Here is a 20,519-nt window from a genome sequence, read left to right as displayed (position 1 = left end):
GTAAGACAACTGCAGGACGATTGGGGAAGGATAGCCCAAATTAAAACCAGGCTCCTGAGTTCCAGTGTCCACTCCCGAGGATTTGTTGCCCGCCCACAGCCTACAAGCCTCTCAGGGCACAGACGCGTGTCTCTAAAGGGGCTCTGCCTGGTCCCCATCACACTGACCTCTCTCCCTTCTCATGACTCTGTAGGTTCCATCATCTGTGGGTTGCTGAGCTCTCCCGATGTCCTGCTTTGCCATGTCAGAGACTGGAGGGACCCTTCGGAAGCTCAGGCTAAAGCTGCGTGTCCTGGGGTGACGTATGAGCAAGACAGCCGCCAGGCGACGCTGCGTCTGGGAGGCCAGGAGTTCAAGAGTAAGCCTCTGCCTTCTGCACGTGTGCGTTCCTTCACAATGAGCTGTCCTCACCAGCAAGGTCTGCTCCTTTGCTGTGAGCCCTCTCCATACCCTGAGGTGTTTATCCTTCTGAAAAGAAACTGTACCCAAGAGGGGCAGAAAAAACAACCAGAGCATCTCAGCAGCGCTCCACGGGAAGTGTGACATAGCTCTGGGGCCGCAGGTTGGCTGGGGGGAGGCTGGCTCAGCAGGGCAGCTGCACTGACCTTGGCCGGGCTCTTTCACGTGTCTTGGGGGTCACTTGGTGGTTGACCGCTCTTGTCTGGACTTGGCCAGGGTGGCCTGGCCCTACTTCATGTGCCTCTTCTTCTGGATGAGCACATTCTCCTATGGGCAGAATCAGGAAAGAACAAGGGAAACAAGCCAGGCCGTTGAAGGTTGAGGCTTGGATCTGTCCCTGTCACCACTGCCTCACTGCACTGGCCCGGCCAGTGCAGTGGAAGTCAGGAGTGGGGAAACATACTCCATCCTTTAGTGGCAGGAACTGCAAAGTCCAGTGTAAAATGTGTGACTACAAGGTGGGGGGAAGAACTGGGGCCAAAGATGTGGTCTGTCCCCCAGGGCTATCTCCCTGGGTGTATTTCCCCTCTGTCAGTCAAGGAATTCCAGGAGGTAACCACAGCACTGCCCATCCTAGATACAGGGGCCCAAGGAGCTGTTGGCCCCCCGACAGGGGCTCCACTGATAGAAATAACCATTGAGCTTGCTCCTTGCCCTTTTTTCTTTCAGAAGCTCTTCCAACATTTTCCATGAGCGTGTAAGCACTGGATCCAGAGATCACCCCTGAGATCATCTACCCCACTCCTCATTTTACAGGGAGGGGCCTTAGCACCCGAGGCCCCGGCAGCCAGTCAGCTCTCTCTCTGCCTCCCCCAGCCCCGGCCCCTGCTGCCTCTCAGCAGACCTCCACCAGGGAGGAGTGGAGGCTGCTCTGTCCTGAGCCAGGGACCACCACGCCAGGGCTGCTCAGTGTGGTCGGGACCAGCAGGCTTAGCATCACCAGATGATCATGAGAAATACAGATTCTCAGGCCTCTCCCCGGACCCCAGGGAGGCCCCAGGAATCTGTTCTAACAGGCTGTCGGGATAATGCCATGCCCGCTAAGTTTGAGAAGCACTGAGTAGGTGACCTGGAAGTTTCCCTCCGACCTGGAGAGTCGAGTTTTCAGCGTGAACGGGGCCCGGCTGCTCACTTACCTCTTCCGGACCCAGTGTGCAGTTGGCGGCAGCCTGGCTCCATCTTGTCTCCTCTCTGCTCTATTTATCTGCCAGCCTGTGAACTCAGAACTTGACCCCATGGTTCCAGTCCACCCTCTGAGTTGAGAGGGGTGAAAGCACGAGCTGGTGTCAGCCAGATAGAGGAGAGGAGGGGACTGGGCAGAGGTCAAAGGAGCCGTGAGATGCCCTGGAAGGTGGTCCTCTAAGGGCTGGCAGAGACCATGTCCTTTCTCCCGGAGAAGTTTCCATGCTTCTCAGTGTACTGCAGCCCTTGGGGTTCTAATGGCAGAGAGCTCAATGTCACCTCCTCCCAAAGCCCTCCCTGACTACCCCTGCAGGGCTTATTGCTTCCTCCTCTGCAGAGCTTCGTGCATGCTCCATGCATTGCTCTGTTAGACAGTGCAGTGGGCAGTGCATCTAAACCCAGCCTTTGCCTGGCTGCTTCTCTCCCTGGCCCAGCTTAGAGTTTGCCCCCTGGTGTTGAATCCCACCTTTGGACACCAGCTGTGTGACCTTGAGCAAGCCAGTAAATACCATCAGGCCTGATTGCTAATGGAGTAATGACAGTTTCCCTCTCACTGGGTTGTGAAGATGAAAGGAGAGGGTAAACAATAGCAATGGTGATAGAAACGTCTTCCGTGGTGCTCACTAGGAGCCAGGTCCTGCTCCAAGGTCCTGGCCTGTTCTAACTCGTGAATCCTCAGCACAGTGCTTTAAGGGAGGTACTACTGGGACTCCCCTGGTGGTCCAGTGGTGAAGACTCCCGCTTCTACTGCAGGGGGCATGAGTTCCATCCCTGGTCGGGAAACTACAATCCCGCATGCTGCGTGGTGCAACCAAAAAGGAAATAAAGTGGAATTTAAAAAAGGGAGGTACTATTATCATTATCCCCATTTTACAGCTGAAGACACTGAGGCACACAGAAGTGGGGTTTTTCTAAGGTCTCAGACCTTGCACGTAGAAGGGAGCTGAAACCAGGCATTCTGGCTCCACAGTGACTTTCTTAACTGCTTCCCTATATTGGCACTTACAGATGATACACGTATAGAACTTAGTATGGTGTCTGACACATAGTATTAATATTAGGTGATTTTATTATCATTTAAAAATCTGTCATTTTTTGTTATATTTAAGAACTGGACTTACTATATAATATATAATAAGAACTGTGTCTTATTAATTTCTGGATTCACACCATGGAGCATAAAACCTGGCATAGAGAATATACATAGTATCTGTGGAATGCCTATTTACCAAAGCCTGGAAAAAATATTGCAGAATTTGTGGAATTCCATGAGGTTTAGTTTCTTTCGGGGTAAGTAAAATCAAATAGCTTATTTCTATGATGGATAGTAAACACATGGTATCCATTACTCTGAGAGGTAGCCCAGTGTGGAAACAAGCATTTGAAGAAAGACATATGATCCATTCATGGGCGATAAATCCAGAGTGAAATGCTTAATACAGAGTGTGTGCTTGGTATGTGCCCAAGAAGTGAAGACTATGCCCTTGTCTGGCCTACCTGAGGAGGAGGGATTACCGAAGACTTTTGAAGTTCTTTATATTTTTCGGTGCCCTCTGTGTATATATATATTTTGGGGTGCTGGCAAAGCTTTAAGAAGGGAACCCTTTGATGGGGATTTCAGGCAGCCTGAGGCATATTCATGATGTTCCAGATTGAAGGTTGACTTGCACACAGACTGATCTGGAGGCCACCTCCAATTGGGAACAATAGGACCAAATCCTTCCTTCCCACAATAAGACATCAGCCTTCAGTACAATTAACCCTTGAGAAAATAAACATGGGGATTTAAATTCTTACTAGAGTGTGAAGAGCTGATAAGTACCTTTTCCTAATGGCAGATATTGATGGAGGGATACTGATGGAGGGAAAGAGGAGTGAGGATTCCAGGTATCCGAACAACTGAAGGAGACACTGTGGAGTGGATTGGTAGCACGTGGGAAGGGGATAGGGATAATAAAGAGGATTTCTAGCCCTCCCACGGTTGGTTGAGGGCCAGCCTCTTCCTTCCATTTTGCAAATGGTTAGATGGTCTTTAAAATACAGACTCTGGAATCAGACCCCAGGATTCAAATCCCAGTGTGAATGCTTACTAGTTATATGAGCTCTCTGTGTCTTGGTCTTTCCAATTATAAAATGAGGATAATGGTGACTTCTGACGCCTGGGGAGATTGGGAGGATTATAGGAGGAAAGCATGTGAAGCACTTGGAATAGTGCTTGGAGCGAGGCGGGCACTCAGTAGATACTGGAGACCCTGGAGCAATGGTTGGCATTTAAAGTACTGCAGCTGAATCCTGCTTCCCCACCCATCCCCCAGTTCCGTGACCTTGTTCAGAGCACCTAACAACCCTGAGCCTCAGGGTCTTCATCTGTAAAATGGGGGCACACTTTTAAAATATATTACATAAGGCAGTGCTAATGTGCTCTACAGGCTGTAGTTTAAGGTATCGTTTTCCAAACCCCAAGTCCCTGGTCCCCTGGTTGCACATCCAGCAGAGGCACTCTGTAGGATGTCGGGTCTGGACATCCGTTCTCACTGTTCAGCTCACCGGTACGGCAAGGGTCTGCTTCAGCAGGTGGTTCATGGAGAATGAGTATTTTCTTATAAAATGTAAGTGAATTGATTGCCAGTTGTAGGAAATCACAACCCAGCGGAACACACTAAATTCAAATAGTAAGCGCGTCAGCATCCGTGCCGCATTTTACAAAGCATTTTCACATCCATCAACTCAACTGATCCTTTTGACAATCTGGTGAGGCAGAGGCAATCTGAGGCAGAAGTATGAGGTTATATCACACTTTTGCTCATGGGGGTGAGTTTTATAGCCGTGACGTGTCACACTTCAAGAAACTATCTTTGCATTATGTGCCATGGCTGGGGCTTCAACTCAAGCTTTGGAGACCGGAGCTGTCAGGGGCATCTCTCACTGTCTGCTGCAATGGCCCTGCATCTAATTTACCGGAAGCAGAAACGTGCTTCAGAGGTACCCTTGTATCACACCAGCAAATTAAGGAGTCTGGTAATTGAGAATTTTGCTCCCTGGACATCTCTCTGGGGCTGCTGTACTCCAGATATTAGGGAATGAAGGTCATCTACCAGCATATTCTACTTCAAGATTTTAAAGAGCTGTGGGGAGAAGGGAACAAAAGGTGCAAGAAAGGCAGCGGGTCAAGTGTGCACTGCAGAGATGAGCTGGGAGGGGCACGACAGCCATGGCGAGGGGAGTTGCTGAGCTAGCCCAGCTATCACTCGTCCTGACAAGCAGCTGGGTGTGAGGTGCCAGGCCAGGTAGCAGACTACAGAGACAGGTAGAGTGGTTTCTGCTCTCAAGGAGCTCACAGGCTAGTTGGGGTGACAGATATGGACATTATTAAAGTATAGTGGGCCTCCTATTTGCTCATCTTATGGACTGATGAAGGACTGTGGGACGCAGAACCCCCTTTAGCACTTCTCTCCTCTTTTGTTAAGCCAGCCAACTCCATGGGAGTAGGGTAGACTTCTAATATTACCCAGAACAAACAAATACACCCCAAAACAAACAACCCCACAAATCACCCAGAAGCAGTCTTATCAGCACGTTTCACTGGCTGTGAGGTTTCTCTTCCTGTCACTGATTTCTGTTTAAGCTGGTGCCGGGTTGACGTGTGTCTCAGTAGAAGAGTCCACTCAGGGTCTGCCTCTCCCAAACTCCCAGTGGACGTGTCAGGTGTGTTCAGCTGTTTGGTGTTGTCTGGATCATCTTCTTATTTCTAAGAAAAAAGGCTTGGGAAGCTCTGGGGCTGCACATGCCTCATTTCTGACAACACCTTGCAGTGCAGATGAATTAAAAAATAGGCAGACTGAACATCCCCTAGTGCCCACAGGGATTTAAAATTGGATAGGAAAGACAGGCCTTGGAAGAAATACTCCTGAGTTTTTTCTACATCCCAAAGGCTTCATGTTGTTGATTAATGGTGAGGCTCAGCCCTATGGCTGGCGTTCTCTTTGTGGGAGTCTGTTTTGTATCAATGATTGTCACTACCTTGGGGTGCTGGGAGCTGAGTGGAGGAACTTACATGCATCTATAATGTTCATGGTCACCAAGGGCACCTGGAGTAGATGTATGATGGACACCTAGACACAGGATGCCTGTCTTAGTTCTTTACAGTAGCTGTCATTAGCAGTAAGCTAATGACAGAGCCTGAGACAAGGATTCAGAGCCTGAGACAAGGATTCAGGAGTGTAGTTTATGTAGGAAGGGCAAGGAATATAAGTAGTGACGTGATGGAAGTGATGATACAGAGAAGATAAACTGGCCTGTAAAAGATGGACTCTGAAACCTAGGTTTTCCAGTTTAGGATCGTGCCCACTCCCACGTCGTAGATTCAAACTACCCATACCACACGCCCCTCCCCCCCACCCCAGATGTAGCACGTGATCTCTGCAGAAGTGTCCTAAAGTCAATTAAGACCACACAACACCCATCAACCCTCGAGAGTCAGGCTCCCTGCCAAAGCCCCACAGTTCTAAATGTGTGTGTGTTCCTGCAGCCTTGATTACAGAGAGAGCAGATCACATAAGGCAGAGTCTGCAGGCCTGTTTGTGCAGCAGGGGTATTTTAACTCAGTTACTGTGGAAGGCATGGGACGATGTCTGGAAAGTCTAAAGCATTAGCCAGGAAGAGGAGGGATGAGGTTTCCTTCTGTTCTATGTATCTTCTCACCATCAACAATATCGAACTGGGGAAGTTTGGGGGAATGGAGTGCAGGATCAGAAGTCTGCATTAGGAAAACTAATTTGGTGGCCAGCCTTCTTGTGCTTGTGCCCACTTACTGGTGGGCTCTGAAAATCATTGATTGCTTTGTTTTCCCTATTCGTTTGTCTTTGCATTCGTTACGGTGCTGAACACTGGTTCTATGGCAGGGATGATAATAGGTGTGGGTGATATAAAGAGGAATAAGGCCCATTCTCAGCCCCTGAAAGCTCACAGTACATTCAAGGAGCTGGAAAATTATGGTCAAGCATGTCTGAAGACAGACATTCCCAGCCTCACAAATACTATCCCCATTTGCCAATGGGGCAAGACTCTCAGAGGACGTAAGTGACAAGGAAAATTAACACAGCTGTTGAGGCTTCTATGAGTTTGGTTCACTTTAAACCAATACATAGTTCCTTAAGTGATTTTCAGTGTCACAGGATCCTGACCCCTCCCCACAATAGTCCTTTTGGTGCTCTAAGAAAGACACGTGAGCTCTGGTTTTGGAGGATGGAGGGAACGAAAAGTGCCCACTGAACTGAGACGGTATCTTGACACCGTAAAATGAGGCAGGCAGCTCGAAATAATCAATGGGTCTATTTATTATAGGGTAACTTACTCACAGGGTGGGATGGGGATTGAGCATCAATGATCTGGAAGCATTAGTAGCTGCACTCTGCACTACTGAGGAGCCACTAGGACAATTTTATAATTAACCTAGAGTATGGGGGTACGTGCTTGGAAACAGGACGTGCATTCCTAAGTGAAGATTTATGAATGAGTAACTAGTCTCATGGGTGCTGGGAATACATCAGCCAAGGTCTTCACCATTGTTTGGAGGCTACCAGAGCATAGAGGCCACCTGGACCTAACGATCATTAAACAATATCTATTAACTACAAAGCCCTTGATGACAGAGAAGTGATTTATGGCACAGTACGGCCCTAGGCAGGGTCAGTGGAAGGACAGAAAGGATTGTAGGGGCCCAAGATGGCATCAGTTATGCTAACATCCATAATTCTGGCCAGCTCTGGTTTTGTACCAGCAGCTGGAGGAAAGCTTCGAGAAGATTTTGGGATGCGCCTTGTGTGGGAAACAGAGTTTCAGGCCCAGGAGGGGCCAGTGTCGGGGAGGTAAGGCAGTTATGATCATGGTGGGTCCCCAGTAGGAGCAAGCACACTCAAGCTCATACAAATAAACATCTTCTTTGCAGGTCTGACACCCCTGAAAGGAAACTGGAGCACCTTTGCCAGTTCCCAGCAGGTTTATCTCTGGAAAGGTAAGCTCTGTGGTGGGAGGGGGTGAGAAGACACTGATCACAGGAGACGGTCTGGACCCACTTCTCACTCACAGGGCACTCTGCTCCCCAGAGAGACAATGTAGAGATTTACTTTCCAAGTGAGTGCTCTGTGTAGATAGAAGGGCCCCAACTCTCATCAGATAAGATACCAAAGTGTAAAACAAAAATGAAAAGTATGGAAACCTAAGGAAGGATGAAGGAAGTAAGCACTGGTTCCTGTGAGATCAAGTTCATTGACCACAAGCTGCCCTTGTTAGTAGGATGGGAGCTCTGAGGCCACCGCAAACTACAGGAGGCATTTTTCCAGGAGGCCTCGGCCTCAGGCCCCTCCTTCCCCGAGGCTCGGTGAGGGACAGGACCCCAGGTGGCTGTGCCATGGGCTCCTGCTTAGAGCTGATGCTACCGTGGGTTCATGGGACAGGTTGGGCTCAGATGAAATGCATATTTGGCATCTCTTTTCTGCTTTGTTTGTTCTCCTTTGAATTTAACGAACATTGACCTAGTGCCTACTCAGAGCCAGGGACTGTGGAAAGCATGTACGATGAGTCTAACATGGTGAGAGAGATGAGTGAGGCACAGCCTTGACCTGGAAAGGGCCGCAGCCTCAGGAGGGAGCAGACAGGCAGGGGTCCTAGGTGTCACGGTCCTAGGTGCTGGGTGAGAGGCATGAGGAAAGATCCCGGCCACTGTACCACTTCCCTCCTCTTCCCATGATCCCTCCTGACTGATCTCCAGTCCTCTAAGAGATAGGACTGGAGACCTGATGCTATGCCTGTGAAATAGTGTGAGAGAGCGCAAACGGTGGGCTTAGAGTGACTGGGTAAGAATTCTGGTTCCTTTACTTCCCACCCGTGTGAGCTTGAACACATGGGTGACAAGGCAATACAAATGGTCCTGGCCTCATAGAGTTGTATGAGCGTTGGCTCCGTAATTCCTATAACGCACTTAGTACAGTACCTCGCGCATCATCCATGCTAATTAATGTGAGTGATGGTGGATGATGAGCAGGAGAAGGAAGAAGGAAGAAGAAGAAGAAAAGGAGAGGAGAGGGGAGGAAAATGAAAGAAGGTGCCCATCATCGTTTTCATTTTAAGGTGATATAATGAGACGATACACTTCTTTTCTCCTTTAGTAATACCCATATGGTACATGCGGGGGTTGATATTCTGTTCATTTTTCAGACAAAAAGAACAAGAGACTTGGAGAGGTTAAGTGAGATGCTCACAGGAGCATCTCAGGAGGTGGTCCTGGGGTGGGACCCAGACACTGGTTCCAAGTCCAGTGCTTTCTATTTATTAGAAATCTCTGTGTTGTACAGTATAGCCTTGTAGCTTAATGACTATAAATGGAGTATACCCTTTAAAAATTCTGAATCACTATATTGTACAACCTTAACATATAATATTGTACGTCAGTGATACTGCAATTTAAAAAAATTAAAATTCTGGCAAATGATTTGCTAGCTGGTGAAAAATTAAGGACTTGCTTCTCCCCAGGACATTTGCCCCACTAAACAGAAGCACCCAAAGACCTGCCTAAAACCTGGCTCCCCCGTCACGGAAGACCTGTTCCTGACTTGGGAATTTCATTTAATTTTTTAAATTCCAATTCATCTACTTTCCACCTGCATGTTCTGGGATAAGTTATTTCAAGTCTGTGAGCCTCAGTTTTCTCAAGAGTAAAATGGAGGTCTTACTCCTTCCCTTCACAGGGGGTCGTAAAGACCAATATTTATAAGCATATCCTGTTAACTCTAAAAGACTTTACCAATGCTAGCAATCTCAATATCAAGGACAATAATAGTTCTCTTATGGAGAGGTTGGCTGACGTTCCACAAAAGGCCGAAGAATGCAGGCCTATGCCGCTGGATTTGTTCCAGACTGTATTGGGGCACCTGGCTGTGGACCATGAGTGTTTCCTACATTGTCATTACCGTTTTGTTGACCAGAGGAATATCTCCCCTTTTCCTCCCCAATATTAGAACAGCGATCCTTTTCTTTTTTTCTCCTAGATTCTGACATGGGGTCTCGGTCTGAGTCTATGGGGTGCAGACGAGCTGTGGAACCAAGGCCAGCATCTCCAGCAGAAACAGGTACCCACCCGAAACCTCTTAATATACTTGGTGTCTGGCTGTGGAGACAGATGGTGATGCCGAGGGTCTGGTCGATGAGTGGACCCATGAACACCACTGCATTCTGCAGCCATGGACCCCGTCTAAGCTTCTAATCCACTATCCATTTCGTTAATACGGGCCGCTCCTCGGAGGGGCAAAGTCACCACTGCTGCTGAGAAAGAAAACAATCATAATAACAAATCCAGCAAAAGACTATTAAAGAGCAAAGTTCATCTGAAGGTGATCAGTGCCTTCGATTATGTACACGCTGAAGAATGTAAGCAAAATGTTCATGTTCTGGAATTGTTTAATGGATGAGATGTCTGTGAGGGTCTTTTGAGAGAGAGTCATTTTATGCAGTGGAAGATGTAAATCCACAGCTTCCTAGGGGCAGAGTGTGTGTGGTGTCTGAGGTTTCTCCATCGCCCGAGGCTACAGTTGTTTTTCCTTAGGTGGAGCTGAAAGTCCGGGTTGGGGGCAGAGGGAGAGGGAAAGAGAGCCAGATAGAGAGAGAGAGAGGGGAGGGGAGGAGGGGGTAGGGACAGGGGAGGCAGGTCAGCCTGCAGCACGGTGGTGGGGGACAGCACACCAGAGGGGAGAAACACCACATTGCACAGCAGAGAGACTAGGGCTGGGGCGGCTTTTGGCAACTCATTACGAACTGCATGGCCATGGGTACTTTGCTCACCTCCTATGAGCCTCGATTCCTGCTGTGTAGAACGTACCTTGCTTTCCACTTATCCTCTTATACAGAACATACCTGGAAGACATCTGGCACATTGCCTGGTACATAATATCCCCAGATGCCCACACAATGGTAGTTTCTTCCCTTTCCCATGGCTTTGGTGCAGATAAAAATGAGATCATGTTCATAAATCATTACAACTGGGGCTCATCCCATACTAGCTGTTCAGCAGTTATGAGTTCGCTCTGCGTCCATAGAGCTGAGGGCTCGAGGGCTGTGTCCTGATTCAGAGTGTGGCCCTCAGGTCAGTAGAGCAGGGTTCGAATCCCAGCCCTGTCTACATCTGCCTGTGCAACCCCGAGTCATCTTCTCTGAGCCTCAGTTTCTCCTTCTTTAAATGAGAGTAATAGCAGTCCCCATGAGACGGGATTAGAGGATGTAATTCTATAAGTTGCCGTGACACAGAGCAGGTGCTCAAAAACCGGTAGCCGTTATTATGTGGTCGTTGGGATTATGATCCTAGCACCGAGCCTGGCTCGTAGCAAGCCTTCCCGAAGGTTCTGTCCCCAGTCCATCTCTCTTCCTGTATTGCCTGTCGGACAGCAGATCCCAGCTGGGGATCGTGCTAGGGTCACGGTGCATATTCCCATCCAAATGCCTTAGCAGCTATGCCCTTCTGCACCTTCAGAGGTTTGTAGTGGCAGCTTCAGTCTTGCCAGCGAGCTGGGGGGAGTGGGGGAGTGGGCACCCTCACAGGAGCCTTCCCCTTCTTGTTCTCAGGTGCAAGCATTTAGCTGGGTCCCTCCTGCACAGAGACCTGGCCCCTCTCCTGTCCAATCTTTGCCTGCACTGGCAAATCGGCATATTGGTTGTGTGCTGGGAGCCTCCCAAGCCCATGGCTGCTGTTCAGGTTTCTCTGCTGCCACAGGGGCAGGGGGAGTGAGCTCACCAGGCAGGGGAGCAGCAGTGAGCCCGCTCCCCCTTGAGACTCCTGGGTGCCGGGCCCTGCCTCTGGTGCTTTAAATCCATCACCGCACAAACGTTGACAGCCCTGCTCATCGCTGTCATTCTTCCCATTTTACCAATGAGCAATGCGGGGCTCAGAGTGCCTGGTAGCCCTCGCTTCAGCCGGTCCAGTGCTAAGAAAGCAGCCACGCTGGGATTCAAACCCTGGTCAGCTGACTCTAAGGCCCAGGTTCTTCTAGAACACAAGCTGCTCCCAGGTGCAGACAGCATGGACTTGAGAGCTGAGTCTTGGTGGCCCGTGGCGGACAGGGCAGACGGGTTCTGTTTGATTTGCAGAGTAGACTTCTGATTTTATTTAACGGAGCCAATATTTTTAAATTGGAAGATTTTATATAAAAATTCAGATTTCCAGCTTCTGTAGAGAAAAACAGAGGAAAAGCTCTAGGAGCGCGGACTTCAAATTTCTGCCTGGCGACCGACCTCGAGCTGAGCTGAGCTGCCCCCTCCATAGGGTGTGGCTCTCCTGTTTGCCCCTACCCCCCAGCACCCTACACTCCTGCAGGCCAGCCTGCCCTGGGGACATTTACATTCGTGATCCCCAACCTTAACAGCGCCTCTGAGCGGTAGACAGAACGCTCACGGCCATGTAAATGTGAATGTTTTCCTGGTACTTGAGGATGTTCTGTAAAATCCGTCATTATCCACTGTGCCGGGCGCATCTACAAAGCTATCACATGATTCCCACAGGAAGGCCTGCCTCTCCTCCCCCACCGGAAGACCCTGGAGGGCTTCAGGGTGAATAGACAAAGCCCAGCTTGGGTTTCCCCTTCCCAGCTGATGACATTTCTGGACTTGAGGAGATAACGCCCCTGCAGGAGAAGCCCCGTTGATGGGCTCCCCTGCAGTGGGGTCACTTCCCTGGCCGGTGCTCCTCCGTGCTCCCCAGAAGGGCCTTTCCCAGTCACAGCACAGCGAGGAATGTTCCCCTTTCTGCTTCCAGTTACTCCGAGTGTCTCAGACACACACAGAAAAGCAGAGCCCCCTATTGGCCTCCTGGCCTTCAAGAGGATTGCAAAGTTTTGAGAGAACAAGTCGAAAATGGATTCTTCCTAATGCAGCATCAGGGATAAACTGAGAGGCTACAGTATCCATTCTTTCACCCAGCAGACATTTTTTGTGCACATACTCGGTGCCCTCAGAAGTTCCCAGGCTGGTGAGAATTCCCATGTGCCAGCCACGGCGGGCCAGGGTCGTGAGGGCTGCGATGGGGTGTCAGTGCAGAGGGATTGCAGGGAAGAAGGATGCTTGGCAGTCTCCAGCAGGTAACAGGGGCTTCTCAGAGGAGCCTGGAAGATCTGCCAGGCATTTCCAGAGAACACCTGGGTGAAGGAGTTCCAGGCAAGAGGAACAGCCTGTGCAGAGGCACTGAGGACAAAGTGTGACTCCAGGATCTACAAGTGAGCCTCTAGGCTGGCTACGTTGTTTTTCCTTTCTTCCTCTGCTGTCTTAAGGGATGGTGTGTGCGCTCCTACCTATGCCAGGTATGGTTCATCAGGGAGACAGGCATGCAACCAGCCATGGTACAGTAGCATGGGAAGCAATAACCCAAAGGGCGGTGGCTGCACAGAGGAGGGGCTGGCGACACGGTTCCTGGGGTCTCTGTTTGCACTAAACTTCTAGCCCTGCCAGACCTCATACACTTTTATCCCCTTTGGTGGTAGTTGTTGGTGAGGAAACCCAGCCTTTGTGAGCCTGCTTTAAGTGGCCTGAAGAGTGGGCTTCTGAGAAGATGCTGCAGTCCAAGGCAACGTGGGGTATGCGTGGGCTGTAGAGCCCCTCATTCCAGAGCCCCAAGCTAAGGGATGCTGTAAACCTGCCCCAGCTCATTCCATGATCCGCTTTATGCCCCCAGTGAAAGTCCCTCTGGGAAGTCAGAGCCCTCATGAGGTGCAGAAATGTGCCCCTACTCCTGGGCTGGGGTGCTAGGTCCCTCAACGCTGGAGACCCTCTTTATAGAGCCACTGAACATCAGAGCAGGAGGGAGCAATGTTGGTCCTTGAAGCCCAGGAGGACTAGGCAGGTGACGAGGAAGGGGGTAAAGGGCAAGTGAGCACGGACAGTAGTCCTGGGCAGCAAGCAGTGAGGTGATGAGCTGGAATTACCAGTGTTCTGGGAGCAGAATAGCGATCAACTACACGATTAATGTAGTGTAATGTACATGCTTCTTGAGTGTGAGTTGAAGCCATCAGAGATGAGGCTCCAAATGCAGGTAGAGCCCGGACCAAGTAGAAAGCTTGGACTGCCGTCCCGTGGGCAGTGGTGTACCCAAGAAGAGCCTTCAGCCAGAATCATGGCGTATGAAGACACAAAGAAAGATGGGGGTGGGGTGAGGTGGGAGATGTGAAAGCTGGAACTTTCAAGTCTGGGGCTGAGCGGAGCTGAGATCTGTCTTCACAGATGAAGGCTGCCATTGGGAGGAAGTTAGAAACTTGCACGTGGCTTCGGAAGACAGAAGGTGCATCAGCGGTTCACGTTTACAAAGGGGCAGATTTGGTTCCTCGACTTCCTAATGATGGGGTGGGTGGCTGCGGTGGGCACAGACATGTCACGCAGGGCTGCAGGGACCTCGGCCAGAAATATCGTGGGGAAGAGTTCTGCCTTAGGTGAAAAGTTAAACCAGATGGCTCCCAAGTTTTCTCCCCAACCAAGATTCTAAGGTTTTGCAACTCCATAATTTTTAGGGCTTTCTGGGACCTTCTGAATCCTTGCTGCCTGACAAGACTCCCAACCCTATTGACTCCAGACATGCTGTGGCCTCACACAGCCTGCAAGTGTGTGTGTGTGTGTGTGTGTGTGTGTGTGTTTGTGTGTGTGAGGCAGACAGGCAGACAGAGAGACAGAGATTTTCACCATGGAGATAAAGGCAAAGGAAGTTGACTTGCCCCTTCTTTTTCAGATTTGACAACAGAGCTTTTCTCCCCTGTGGACCTTAACCAAGTCATTGTCAATGGAAACCGATCCCTGCCCAGCCAGCAGCACTGGCTTTTCAAACACCTATTTTCACTGCAGCAGGCAAACCTGTGGTGTCTTTCTCGTAAGTACCCTTAGACCTCCTCCTCCTTCTCCACCCTGTGGTCAGGCATCTCAGGCCTAGTTTAAAAACTCTTGAGACACAGATATGATCAAATTCAAGAGCATAACTCAGGGGTCACTTCAGTGTTAGTGTCATGGGTGATACAGAAGACAGGACATAACCCATATCTTCAAGAAGCTAATCGTGTAGTTAGTCTCTACTCTGCTCTCAGAACCTATCATCCATCCATCCATCCATCCACCCATCCATCCATCCACCCATCCATCCATCTATCCATCCATACATCCATTCATCCATCCATCCTTTACCTAACAGGCACATGCTCTGTTGCGCAGGTGCTATGATCTAGGCCTTGTGTTTCACCTTGGGAATAAGAAAATAAAAATCAGCCATGTGCCTCCCCATTAGGGAGCTCACGTGTGCCAGTGGCAAAGTCTGACACGGGACTGGGAACAGGGGAGATTGTTCACAACGCCACCAAATTTTACATCCTGTGGTCTGTGGTCTGAGGTCCTGACTGCCTCTGAGATGGTCCTGGGCAGATCCAATGGAATTTTACCCTCTTTGCTCCCGTATTGCTGAGTTTCCAGCTGACCCCTCACCCTCTTGGACTTTGCCTTTTTTTGGAGCCACTGGACTCCCTGTTTCATGCATGGCCCTCTCCCCAGCTAGGAGAACCCTAGTGTTTTTCTCGGGCCTTCCAGACTGGACAGCCTTGACTGACCTGGGCCTCTTCCCTGCCTGGAAAGAGTCCCCACGGGGCATTTCTCCCAGAAGGTCCTGTAGAGGTAACCCTCCACTGCTGGCCTCCCTAGGACTAACACCCAACTGTTCTCTTGCCTGTAGGCTGTGTCCAGGAGCCCTCTTTCTGTCAGCTGGCAGAGGTAACAGACACTGCACCCTTGTACTTCACCTGCACCCTCTACCCAGAGGCCCAGGTGTGTGATGATGTCATGGAGTCCAGTCCCAAAGGCTGCAGACTGACCCTGCCCCGCAGGCCAAGTGCCCTCTTCCAGAAGAAAGGTGAGTGCTTGGTTGGATCAACCCAAACTGTGTTTTTAGTGGGCTGCTGGCTCTGTGGCTTTACAAATATCCAGATCAGTTCTTCTTCTTTGAAAAATAGACTTCCCTGGCGGTCTAGCTGTTAAGACTCTGCGCTTCCACTGCAGGGGGTACGGGTTCAATCCCTGGTCGGGGAGGTAAGATCCCACAAGCTGTGTGGAGAGGCCAAAAAAAAAAAATGTCTAAAAGTAAAGTTACCCAGGCTCCTTGTAGAGATGCAAAGGCATTTAGAGATGCAGCAAATTGACTAGAGAGAATAATCTCACTCTGGAATCCCACTGCTCATAGAAATCATGTTTTTTGCACATAGCAGGTAGAATTCCAACTGGCCTTTTATTATAGAAAATCCCAACAACTGTGGCTTCAACAAGATAGAAGTTGATTTTACCCCTTTGAGAACATTAATGATACTATTTGGGTGGAGGGGGGTTCACCTTGCCCAGTCTTCATTTCTTCCATCATGCTGAGATCTTTTATTTACTGTTCTATCTTCCTTGCTGGAGGCCTTTCTCAGGTGTCTGGTGACCCTTGATTTTTCCACTTAAATGTAAGACAGGGGCCCAGAAACTAACTGGGAAGCTCTGAGTGTGTTGTGGGAGCTTGTTGACTTGGGCTTTCTTGGTAGGATAATCTAGTTGGGCCACCCTTTGGGGACTCCCTCGTCCGTATGTCTAGGCCCTTCCTCCAGAGGAATCTTGTAATATCTGGCCTGGGGGTGTGAGCCTGGCTGCTTGTGGTTTAGATGCCAAATAAGATGGGAAAATTAGGGGATCTCAATATTCACCATGTAGACTGAGTGGAAAAATTCCCCAGCTTCAGTGTGGTACCCCCTCCATTACAACTCAACCTGGCACCCCCGAGAGACCCCATCCTTCCATGGTAGGAAGGGGCAGTTGTTGGCTGTGGAAAAAAGAGGAGGGCCTCTGGAGACCTAACTCCTTCTGCAGAAGCTTTCCAGCCCATTCTGTTTTAGCTCACTTTCATCCCACTGCTGCTGATACTGAAACTTTGGGGGATTCCAGAAGGTGTATGGGGTTGCTTCTCAGCTCTTCCCACAGAAAAGTCGAGAATTCAGCTTTCTTAGATTTATTAGGTCAACTTTTACTCCTCTGTGTTTTTTCTAGCTTCCAAAATTTCTCTCTCTCTCCCCTCTCCTATCCTCTTTTGCCTTGGGGGTACATGCCTTCACTATTATTTTAGTGAGATTTGGGGTGGGAGTAGACTGTAAGTATATGGGTTTAATACGCCATCTTAATCAGAAGCTTTCAGTATGGTTTGTATACCTTTGTCCCCCTACAAAGGTATCTTTATGGCTACAGCACATCTCTCCTTACATAATACGTCTTTCTTCCCTCTGTGTAGTTGTACTGCAAGATAAAGTGAAGAATTTTTACACTCGCCTGCCGTTCCAAAAGCTGACGGGGATTTCCATTAGAAACAAAGTGCCCATGTTTAACAAATCCATTTCCAATGGGTAAGCTGTTTCCATTCACTCCTGCCCCACTGCAATACTTAATAATGACCCTTCTGTCTTCATAAAGATGGTGATATATCAGCTAAAGGCACAAGCATAAAAGACTGAAAAACCCAAAGCAAAGGGTGAAAAAGTAATAAGGAGGTAACTATCTAAAAACCATGGCTAAGGTCAGTTACTAATAGTCAGCACAACATTTAGCCCTGAATATCTGGTCAGCTGACGCAAAAGGGAAACACTGACCCGTGCTTTATCAGTTAATACAAGTTATCAAGCATTGTAATAAAGTTGATCAGCGAAGTCTTCTTGTGCTGCACTCAAAATCCAGAGAGCAAGCAGAGCTTTCAACGGGACCATAGGCATATCACGACTTCTAATTTATTTAATTTTTTATTTAAAAAATGTATTTTATTATTGATTTAATTAGTCAGCTGTAATTTAGTTGTTTTCATTAAAGGTGATGTTTCTCTCCACCAGTCTGTGGATCTCACCCATCAGAATTACCAGGAGGACTTTTTAAAAAATGCATTCCTGGGTCCTACCCTGGACCTACTGAATCAGCATTTACAGGGGGCTCAGGAATCTGAGTTTTAACTAAGCTCCCCCTGTTGAAGTTACAATTTGAGAGTCATTGATCTATGAATTGTTGATCTACGAAGTGTCGTTGGTTTATGAAACTATGCCATGCTGCTGGCATTTAAGATCTACTTTTGAAAATGCAGATTAAAAGGTGATACAGGATAGTCTGCCTTGAGTTCTGGCTGGGCACCACCCATGCCGACAGGAAGGGGGACAAGAAGGAGGGTGGGAAACGGGGATCAGTCTGACCCTGGTGCTGGGATGGGCGCTGCGGGAGCAGAGCTTGTGTGTCTGGACTCAGGAAAGGGTCGTCATAGAGGGCAGGCCCCCAGAAGTCAGTGGTAGCGATTCAGCCCGCCCCATAGGTCCTGCCCAGCACAAACCTTCAGGCCTGCTCTTTTCCCCTTCCGCCAGCTTCTTCGAATGTGAACGACTGTGTGACGTGGACCCGTGCTGCACCGGCTTTGGCTTTCTGAACGTTTCCCAGTTAAAAGGTAATAATGGTAACTCCCTCTGGTCTGCATACAGCACTTTACAGTCTAGAAAACCCGTTCACATCTACAGTCTGATCTACTCCTCAGCACCTCCTCGTGTGGGTGGGGAAGTGCCCTTCATTCACAAATGGGAGGTGGGGGCTTGGAGAGGGGAGGTGGCTAATAAACATGGTAGCTGGGACATGGCTCCTGGCCCAGTGCCCAGTCAGCGTTACACGACTCTTCTCCCTGACCCAAGTAGCCTTCCTGCCATGGCTCATTTAGCTGTCTTCTGCTCAGCTTTCAAGACCTGGGTCAGGCAGCTTGGTAGGGTGAACTTTGGATCCATCCATATGATCTGCATTTAAATCTTGATTCTGGACGAGCGACTTAATCTCTCTGAGCCTTGGTTTTCTTATCTGTAAATAGGCATAGAAATGTTACCCTCCTCCTAGGGCTGAGTGAGGACCAAGGAGTATGATGCAAACACAGCCCCAGCATAGCCCTAGGCACACGACAGGTCTGTGCTGTCTCCATCGATGTCCTCTTTGATCAGAAGCTCATTAAGGTAGCGGGTTTTTCATCAGTGACTAAGATCGTCACTGGAATAGTGTGCTGCGCCTCAAAAGTCTGCTGAAGAATGAGTTTGCAGAATTTCTCTCATTCCGTTAGAATCTTCCATCATGATCATTTCCCTGGTCCTCGTTATTTTTTGCTCCAGGAGGAGAGGTGACATGCCTAACTCTGAACAGCTTGGGAATTCAGATGTGCAGTGAGGAAAATGGAGGAGCCTGGCGCATTCTGGACTGTGGCTCTCCCGACACTGAGGTCCGCACTTATCCCTTCGGGTGGTACCAGAAGCCTGGTAAGTGATATTCTCCGAACAGCTACATGGACATCTTTAGTTGACTGCTTCTCAACTTATGTTAGGATGATGTCCTTGGCCCCGGGAGGAGATTAGTCAGGATTCAGTGGGTGCAAGCGACAGAGACAGATTCTATTTAACTTAAGCAGAAAAGGAACGTATTGGAAGTCTGCTTGTAGACTCAAAGGAAAGATGTCCAACTAGGTCTCAGCTCCATGGATGTATTCAGCAGGAGTGAATGGACAACCTCTTCAGTGTGACACTGTCTTCCTCAGTCTGCCCCAGAGGGTTTTGGTGGTTGTGTTCAAGCTTTAAATTTAAGGGAGAGAGTCTGGCCCTGGCCTGGTCCTTGCCCTAGAAATGAGAGTAACAGGATGGCTGACCTGGAGGAACCTTAGAGGTCTATAACTTTGATTTCACATTCTGCATATCACCCAACACAATGCTTTGCCCACAGTAGGAAAGGAGAGGAGAACTGACATTCCTCATGTGCCCACTGTGTGTCCACATGTGTGCTGCGGCTTCTACACGGGTTATACAATATATTACTCAATGCCTCCATGGAGTAGACATTATTTCCTCCATTTTAAGATGAGGAGAGTATGGTGTAGACAGTGGAAGTTATTTGACCCAAACCACATAGCCATCAAGAAGCATAGTCAGGTCGCAAACCCAGCTCTCAAGACTCCAGACTTCACTCTTCCCCTTTACCCGCTGCCTCCTGGCAGGTCTCCCATATGGCATGAGTGACTGTATGTGAAACTGTCTGGACACATTGCCTGAATGGTTTTCCCCCAGCTCAACTCAAACAACCATTTGACCAATAAACTGAAAAAATAAAGTTAATAAACGAAACCAGCAGTAGGTTGACCTCTTGTTCCAGAGCTATGTCCAAAGCTATGCTTTTTGGTGGAATCTGGTCCTTGACATTTGTTCATGAGCCTACTAATCCCCGAGGCATTCTGTGGCTTCAGAGTCTTTTGGGGTTGATTGTTACCAGGCTGAAAAGAATCTTCCTTGCTGATGTCTACTTTGAGCACCCTGTGACTTGATCTGAGTTCACTCTATTTATTACTTTTATTTTATTTTAACATCTTGAATTGTTTTAAGAAGAACATCAGGAGTGTATGATGAAACATCCTCAGTGGGTTTCTATTTAGCGGGGAGGGATGTGCCATATAGAGGATGGGGAGTGAATGCCTGCCTAGGATGGTGGCCCCGCAGGAGATCCAGTGCCAGCTCTGGGCATTTAGGGCCTTCAGAACTGAACTCTCAGCCCACAATGCCTCCTTGCCCAGCTGTCCTCCCACACCTCTTCCCATCTCCTCACCCCACCAAAAGCTGGAAAATGTCATTTTTCATCTTTCTGTTGCTCAGGGAAGAATTGGATAAAAAGAGGCTAAGGAATAATTCATCTGTTCAGAAATATGGGAATCATATCAGAGGGTTACAACATCTGGCAGGAGTTAGCAAGGAAAAGCACCCAAGGTGCTTACTGCCCCCACCTTTTCCATCTGTTCTGTTTCTTTTGAT

The 20,519-nt window shown here is 48.9% G+C and overlaps 1 protein-coding gene across 1 annotated transcript in view; it reads left to right on the top strand.

Moving 5' to 3' along the window:
* The window catches only part of TG (thyroglobulin), a 169,993-nt gene that overhangs the window by 87,183 nt on the left and 62,291 nt on the right, over positions 1-20,519 (top strand). Inside the window, exons 27-34 of the mRNA XM_089898699.1 lie at positions 194-358; positions 7,589-7,654; positions 9,687-9,767; positions 14,396-14,533; positions 15,380-15,556; positions 16,958-17,069; positions 18,063-18,142; positions 18,843-18,986. Of these exons, the coding sequence (XP_089754825.1) occupies positions 194-358; positions 7,589-7,654; positions 9,687-9,767; positions 14,396-14,533; positions 15,380-15,556; positions 16,958-17,069; positions 18,063-18,142; positions 18,843-18,986 (963 nt within the window). The remainder of the gene's footprint in view (positions 1-193; positions 359-7,588; positions 7,655-9,686; positions 9,768-14,395; positions 14,534-15,379; positions 15,557-16,957; positions 17,070-18,062; positions 18,143-18,842; positions 18,987-20,519) is intronic.

This window comes from Delphinapterus leucas, chromosome 17 (genome assembly GCF_059928025.1).
Source record: "Delphinapterus leucas isolate spDelLeu-1000000601 "Yukka" chromosome 17, BTC_Dleu_Yukka2, whole genome shotgun sequence".
In the NCBI taxonomy this organism is placed as follows: Eukaryota; Metazoa; Chordata; class Mammalia; order Artiodactyla; family Monodontidae; genus Delphinapterus; species Delphinapterus leucas.
The sequence above is the reverse complement of the archived record's forward strand: the minus strand, read 5'-3'. Positions and strand labels throughout refer to the sequence as shown.